General features: G+C 61.9%; 1 protein-coding gene across 1 annotated transcript; it reads left to right on the top strand.

Annotated features, from left to right (window-relative positions):
* The first annotated feature begins 768 nt into the window (after nucleotides 1-768).
* On the top strand, nucleotides 769-5,202 carry TLDC2 (TBC/LysM-associated domain containing 2). Its single transcript, XM_072917189.1, is given in 8 exon segments — nucleotides 769-864; nucleotides 1,363-1,741; nucleotides 1,744-1,823; nucleotides 2,608-2,763; nucleotides 3,164-3,316; nucleotides 3,463-3,558; nucleotides 4,087-4,160; nucleotides 4,518-5,202. Coding segments are annotated over 8 exon segments (1,170 nt in total). The 3' UTR covers nucleotides 4,654-5,202.
* Nucleotides 5,203-7,596: the final 2,394 nt, after the last annotated feature.

The following is a 7,596-nucleotide window of genomic DNA, read 5'->3' as shown; positions in this document are numbered from 1 at the left end:
ACAGGGACAGAATCGGGGTCAGGGGTATGGAAGGGTGGGGCCAGGAGCACAGATGGGACAGGGACAGAAACACCGGCAGGGTTAGGGGCAGGGACAGGGATTGCCTTGCAAAGGCAGCTCAGGCAGGGACTGGAAGCCCTGTCCTGGCTCCAGACCAGTGTCCCAGAGGAAGTTTTTGGGGCCACCAGAACTGCCTGATCCCTACCAAGTGTTGCCAGTGACCAAATGCCAGGCACCAGGAGCCCCCAGACTCCCACTGCTATCAAAGGCTGGTAGGGACAACACAGCAGACACCCACCAGGGCTGCAGTGGGCCTGCTATGGAGATGAGGAACAACCCAAAAACGCCTGCAGTGGGCCCAGGGCTAGGCATTGAGGCCATCGTGCCCCCAGGCAAGGCATGCAGCAAGTCCTGAATTGGCATAAATGAAGCACTGTTGCATTTGGACCCACAGACTCGCAGCCAGGCTGAATGCTTTGTGGGTGACATCAGTGATAAGGGGCTGCACTGGAGCACTGCACCTCTTCCCTGGTCTGCAGGGGCTTCTCCAGAGGCACCTGAGGCTGGCAGGTCCCTCAGCCAGCAATTCCTTCCCTCAGCTGCCAGTCCCAAGCTCGCTCCCTCAGAGTGAGGGTCATGTACAGGGCCTCCTGTACTGGGTTTGTGTGTCCAGGTTTTGGTAGTGGGGTGGCTAGAGGAGTGGCTTCTGTGAGAAGCTGCCAGAAACTTCCCCTGTGTCTAGCAGAGCCATCTCCAGATGGCTCCAGGATGGACCCACTGCTGGCCAAGGCCCAGCCCAGCACAGATGGTGGTGAAGCCTCAGGGATCAGGGATTTAGTAGAAGAAAAAAGTTACTGCACAGATGTAATTGCACTCAGAGAAGAGCAGAGGGAAAATACGTGAGAGGAACAGTTCTGCACACACCCAGGGCAGGGCAGGAGGAGGGGCTGGAGCTGTTTCAGGAGCTGGAACTGAAATTCCCCTGGGATTCCGTGGGGAAGCCCATGGAGGGCCCAGGGGTGCAGAGTTCCACCTGCAGCCCCTGGAGGAGCCCATGCCAGAGCAGGGGAAGGACTCCAACTCCTTTCCCTGAGCAGCAGCAGAAACAACAGGTGGTGAAGTGATCATAACTTCTATTCCACATCTACCTGCACTGCAGGAGGAGTGGAGGCAGAGCTGAGAAGGAGGGAGGTGTGGAGAAGGTGTTTTAAGGTCTTATTTTACTTCTCATTATCCTGCTCGGATTTTGTTAGTAATAAATTCAGTTAGTATCTCTAATTCAAGTCTGTTTTGCCCTGAAAGTATTTTATGAGGGATCTCACCCAGTCCTTAACTCATGAATCTTCTGCTGTATTTTCTCAGCCCTGCCCAGCTGTGGAGGGCAGTGAGAGGCTTTGGCAGGTGCCTGGTGTGCAGCCAGGGTCACCCCACCACACAGGTGTTGGCAGTGGCTACAACCATTGCAACAGTCGTGTTGCAAAGAGCAACTCTGCCAAAACAAGGGCAGCCCCCGGCCTCGGGGTTCTCTGCTTGGTTCCAGGTGACAGCCGGGCTGCAAAAGAGGTGACAGCCGCCGCCACCACGCCCCTGTCTGGAGGGGGATGCCTGCCCACGCACCCCGGCACCGTGCAGGGGGGACACGTTCTGGACCCCGGAGCCGCCACAGCCCGCGGGCATCCGCACCCACCCTGCCACGCACCGCTGGCCAGGGAGGGGCCGGCGCGGCTGAACATTAACCCCGGGGCGGTGTCCAGGCTCCTGGCAGTCCCAGCACCCCAGAAACAGCTGCAATGAGGGGGCTCCGATACCACTACCAGCTCCTGGTAGGTCCATCGTGATAGCGAGGAATGAGCTCTGGGGCAGCGCTGGGAGGCACCACCGGGCTGGACACGGGGCTGGACAGACAGAGGGGGGCTGCCCTGGGGAGACCGAGGGGCTGGGGGGTGCGGGGGGTGATGGGCACACGCGGGACCTGCCCCTGCAGCCCACTGCCTCCCGAGGATCCTGGCACCCCAGGGGCAGGTTTCCTGTGCCCCCGGGCTGCACTCGCTCATCCCTCTTGCCCCCCTCAGGGTGGTGGGCAGGGTGGTGCCCCTCGGGCACGGGCTGCGCCCACAGCCACGCTGAGCGCGTGTCCGGCCGAGACACTTGTCACTAGCGGCCACAGGATCGCGGCGCATCCCAGACCCCTTCTATGCTGCGGGGTCAGCCTGGCCGTGAGCAGAGGGAAAAGGCAAGGCTTCTCCCCTCCTACGGGGGTTTCAGCCTTCCTGTAGAAGCCTTCCCTGCCTTCTCTTCCCCCTCCTCCTCCACCGCTTCCTCCCCCTCGGGTGGCCATACACCCTTGAAGTTCCGTGTGCAGCGGTGGCACGGCCTGGCGGGGTGCCAGCGCATGGCACGGCATGGCACGGCACGGCACGGCACCTGGGCTATCGGGAGCAGCTGGCAGCCGGGAGATGGGCTGTAGGCTCAGCCTGGTGCTCATTCCCGTGGACTTGAGCTCTTCTCCCTGCCCCTGGACAGCGGATGGGAGACACCCACGCTGGGCGGGTTGGGAGCTGCTGCTCTCTCAGGGCCGGAGAGATGCTCATCTCCTGCTGCCCGCAGCCCGACCAGGACGAGGAGCTGCCCGTGGGATGCGAGGACGCAGCTGGAGAGGGGCAGCGGGGCTGGGAGGGAGCCCCGGCAGCAGCCGAGGAGGAGCCGAGCGCGCTGGTGCTGAGCACACCCAGCAGCATCCTGCGGGACCGGGAGCTCGGGGAGGTGAGGCACCCCCGGCTGCACAGGGACCCCTCCCTCCCGCTCGTCTGCCCCGTACCCACAGCCGTGACCACTGTCCTACCAGGAATGGTCCAGTGTGAGCCAGATGGGTGACATTCCCCTGTGCCTGGGGACGGTCACCTCAGTCACCTCTTGGGGGAAGGATGCTTGGGGAGTCATCTCAGAAGGGTTTGCAGGGTGAGGACGCTTTGGGAACGTGTTGTAGGGGAGGGTGCTTGGAACCATCTCTCAGAAGGATGCTCAGGTGGGTGTCCTGAGAGGTTGCTTGGAGGGATGAGGTGTGGGGCCCTCTCAGGAGAACTCTCGATGAGATCTCAGGTTTGCGCTGGGGCAGGGGAGGATGCTCAGCCAGTCAGCCCCGGCTGAGGCCCCTGTGCCCCAGCTGGGTGCGCAGCTGCCCCCGCGGCTGAGGCAGCAGCCCTGGCACCTGCTCTACTCCACCGGGCGGGACGGCTTCAGCCTGCGGACGCTGTACCGCAGCGGGGCCCGGCCGGACTGCCCGGCCCTGCTGCTCATCAGGGACACGGAGGCGCAGGTACGGCCGTGCCCTCCCCAGCCCGGCTGCCCCGTGTCACACGGGGCTCGGGCACCTCCTGTCCCCGTTGGCAGGACGGGGACACGCCGCGGCACTGGGACCCCTCTGAACACCGCCCCGTGAGTCTCCCCCTTCTGTTTCCCCAGGCCTTCGGTGCGTTCTCCGCCAGCGCCATTCGCAGCAGCAGCGGCTTCTACGGCACGGGGGAGACCTTCCTCTTCTCCTTCTGCCCCGAGCTGAAGGTGCGGCCAGCCGTGGGGCACCCCGGGGCGCCGCTGGCCATGTCCCGGGTGCCGGCCACGCCCGGGGGTCCCCGCGGTGCTGGGGACATCTGGGGTCACGGGTGGGGACAGCAGCCGGGGACCTTGCTGGCAGCAGCCCCAGGTTTGTCCAGGGCTGGGGGAGAAGGCGAATCCCAGGCAGTGTGCAGGGAGGGAAGCTCAGGGAAGGGGACACTGCCCAGCTGGGTGTCACCGGGCTCCTTCCACATGGCAGGACGGTCCCAGCCCAGCTCTAGGCTGGCAGGATGTGGAGACAGCCACACGTCTGGCACTACTGGGGGGTTGTGTGTGATGGGGCGTTAGTGGTGGCAGCTGTGCCCTGGCAGGGTCCACAGAGCTGTTGGCCCCGTCTTCTGGAGATGTGGAACACGGAGGTGCCCGAGCGGAGCAGCGTAGCTCAGCAGCCCCCAGCTGGTCCTTGCAGGACAGCGACAGGAAAGGGGACACTGCCGCAGCCCATGGTCCCCTCTGTGTGCTGTCCCCTCGCAGGTGTTCAGGTGGACGGGCAGGAATGACTTCTTCCTGAAAGGGGATGTGAATCTGCTGATGGTCGGTGGGGGCAGGTAGGAACGGCGCCGGCAGCTCCAGCGGCTCAGAGGGCCACAAGCCCTGATGGCCATCAGAGCCATCACAGGAATTGCCCTATGGAGCTGGGTCCGAGCACGTGGTGATGGTTTGAACTCCAAAACACTGGCACCAGCAGCACTGGGCCCTTCATTCCCTAGCCCCACTGCCTGCTGGAAGGGCTGCTGCTTCCCAGCCCACTCCCCGTCTGCAGGCACGGTGGCAGAGCTGGGCCAGCTGCTTGTCCCGTCTCATGTCCATTTTGGGGAACAGAGAGAGGACGGGAGGTGGTGCGGGAGGTCTCCAGCCATGAAGGAGGCAGGTCGCAGCTGACCGTGCTCTTGGCACATTCGCAGCGGGAGGTTTGGGCTGTGGCTGGACGGAGATCTGCACCACGGGGGCAGCCAGCCCTGCGAGACTTTCGACAACGAGACCCTCTCACACCAGCAGGAGTTCTGCATCCAGGATCTGGAAATGTGGGGTCTGGCCTGACCCCAACAAAGGCACCCAAGGAAAAAGGTGTTGGAGAGGGGGTTCTTTGGGCCGATGTCTCAAGCACAGCTGTTCCCTGACTGCACCTGCAAAGCCTGCAGGATGCTACCAGCCTCACCCCCTCCTCCTTTCACCTGTTCCCAATAATATCCTGATTTCATGGGGAAAGAACAGCCGGTGGGGGCAGCATGACTGGAATGAACAGCAGTGGGGACTCGGGGCCTGCAGTGCTGCTGCCATGTGGCTGGGGAGCCCAGAGTGTGTGCATGGGCCCACAGTGGCATAGCACAACAAAGAGTTAGGTTTAACTCTACTCCTAGCCCTAACCCTAACCCCAAGCCCAAGCCCAACCCACCTGGCAGAGCTGCCCTAGGAGGAGGGCACGTGGCAGAGCTGGGCACAGCAGGGCCCCACACGGAGAAGGAAGCTTCAAGAGCAGTGACACTTTAGGACTGAGCGAGCCCAGGCAGCCTCTGCCCCCGGGGCTGGCTCTGGCAGTGGCCGGAGACCACAAAGTCACCACTCCTCAATAAACTTCTCCTGCCCTCATCTTTGCCCTGGAAGCGTTGATTGGCTCTGTGAGGGTGTGCAGGACCTGTGGTGGGGAGCAGACCAGGAGCTGTGACAGCTGTGTCTTGTCCCAGCCTGGGCTGCATGGACACAGCAAGAGCGGGGGGTCAACCTGGGGCACTGCTTCAGGGACCCATATCTATCCCTCTGGCACAGTCCACACCCTCTGTCTATCACCCTGTGAGGACCAGGGCTTCCTCCTCAGGGGGGGATCACAAGAGCCCTTCCCACCCAGAGCTCTATAACATGTTGCCTCTGGCCCGGCTGACAAGGTTTAGCCTCATTTCTGGAGGCTGAGTCAGCTCTCCTCCTCCTCATCCACCACCCCTGTCCAAGGAGCAGAACCAGCCCCACAGGGGGATTCCAGACACGAGCGGTCCATGGGGTTCTGTTGGAGGGCAATGGCCTGTCTGGTTTGACACACTTGATGTATTTATCGTGGGAGCACACTGGACATCCAGCTAAGTATCACCCCACACCCTCACCTTATGTCAGCTCCTGTCCCTAAATCTGCGATTTTGTGAGGCCTGCATCCCACAGAGCCCCAGTCCTCAGTGCTTTACACCTATTCTCCCAGCCCTGGAGTACCTTGTGCTGAACCTCACCAGCCATTTCCCTGCTGATTCCATCTCTCATGGCCAACCTGTGCCATCTCTCCAGAAGCTGGCACTTACCCCTTGCAGCACACACCCACACAAGCTGGGAGACTCATGGAGAAATAGGTGAAAATGGATTTAAGAGAACAGACAGGACACTGAAGGGCTCAGGCAGACACTACGCTGATCAGCCCTGTTTTCAACACAACCCTCTCATACCCCTTTCTCTCTACCCTTTCTTATCTCCCTCCTCCACCTGCAGAATGCCACTGACCCCCTCCACTGTCCCAGACCCCCAGTGACACATGCCTGGATTCCCTGCAGCCCTTCAGTGCCCCAACTCAGGGCACCCAGCCCTGTGCCCTGGTGCCACCCAATACTCCCTGCTGAAAGTGGCTGCACAGCACCCTGTGGACCTCACCCTTGTGCCCACCAGGACCTTTTCCTAACCCCTGCACTGCCTCATCCCTCGCCAGCACAGAGCCCCTGACTTCAGGCCCATTTCACACTTCTGCCAGTAGCACTGGGGTAGGATCTCCAGCTGGAGGCACCTCTGCAGGTCACCTTGCCCAGCCCCTGCTCCATCAGGGCCACCCAGAGCCGGCTGCCCAGGACGCGTCCAGGTGGCTTTTGAGTCTCTCCAGGGATGGAGACTCCACCACCTCCCTGGGCACCTGCACCAGTGCTCAGCCACCCTCCCAGTGCAGAAGTGTCTCCTGAGCTCGGAGGGCCCCTCCTGTGTGTCACCTGGTGCCCGAGGCCCCTGGGGCTGTCCCTGGCTCTGTCCCCTCTGCAGCCTCCCCCCGGGTGTTTATCCCCAGGGATGAGATGCCCTGAGCCTGCTCTGCTCCAGGCTGGGCAGTGCCAGCTCTCTCAGCCTCTCCTCACGGCAGAGATGCTCCAGTCCCTCCATCATCTTCATGGCCCTGAGCTGGACTCTGTCCAGTCTGTCCCTGTCTCCTGTACTGGGCAGCCCAGCTCTGGGCCCAGCACTCCAGGGCTGGCCTCACTGGTGTGGAGCAGAGGGAAAGGGTTCTGTACGTGCTGACAACACCAGGACACCGCTGAAAGAGGAGTTGCACATTTTTTGGCTCATGGGGAACTCCTGGATCCTTTCCTCTACACTTCCTCATGGGTGGGTGGCCTCAACACATCCTGGTGAAGGAAATTACCCTTCCTGGATGCAGGAGATTTCACTTCCTCCTGGTGATCTTCGGAAGGTTCCTGTCAGACCCTTTCTGCAGCCTGTTAAAGACCCCTCTGGATACCAGCACATCCCTCTGGAGTACCCAGCCACATCTCCCCATCTGCAAATGTACTGAGGTGAGTAATGGGCCTCTGGAACTGGAGCCAGCACCACCCCTAGCACAAGACTTGTGCCACTGACAACCCACACTCCGAACCCAGTCCTCCAGGCAGGCTTTGGTCCAGCCCTGCCTGCTCACCCAAAGCCCCTGGGCAGCTCACTGAGGCTGACACCAGCACTGCTGTCCCCCGGCACAGTCATCTCAGCACAGAAGGTGAGCAGGTTGGTCAGGCATGGCTTCACCTTCCCCTCCCCTGCCAGCAGCTGGAGCAGCACCCAAGGCTTCCCTGGCCCCTGGAGATGACTGCCCAGGGCGTGCAGGGCCAGGTGGCTGCATTGAGCACGAGGAGTGCTGGGACCCTCCCTGAGCCCGGGCCCCACTGCCCATGAGGGGATATGAACCAAGAACCTCTTCAGAGGGAAGCTCTGCCAGACAGCAGGAACACCTTGGCTGCTTGGAATGGCACAGTC

This window comes from Taeniopygia guttata, chromosome 20 (genome assembly GCF_048771995.1).
Source record: "Taeniopygia guttata chromosome 20, bTaeGut7.mat, whole genome shotgun sequence".
NCBI lineage: Eukaryota > Metazoa > Chordata > Aves > Passeriformes > Estrildidae > Taeniopygia > Taeniopygia guttata.
The sequence above is the reverse complement of the archived record's forward strand: the minus strand, read 5'-3'. Positions and strand labels throughout refer to the sequence as shown.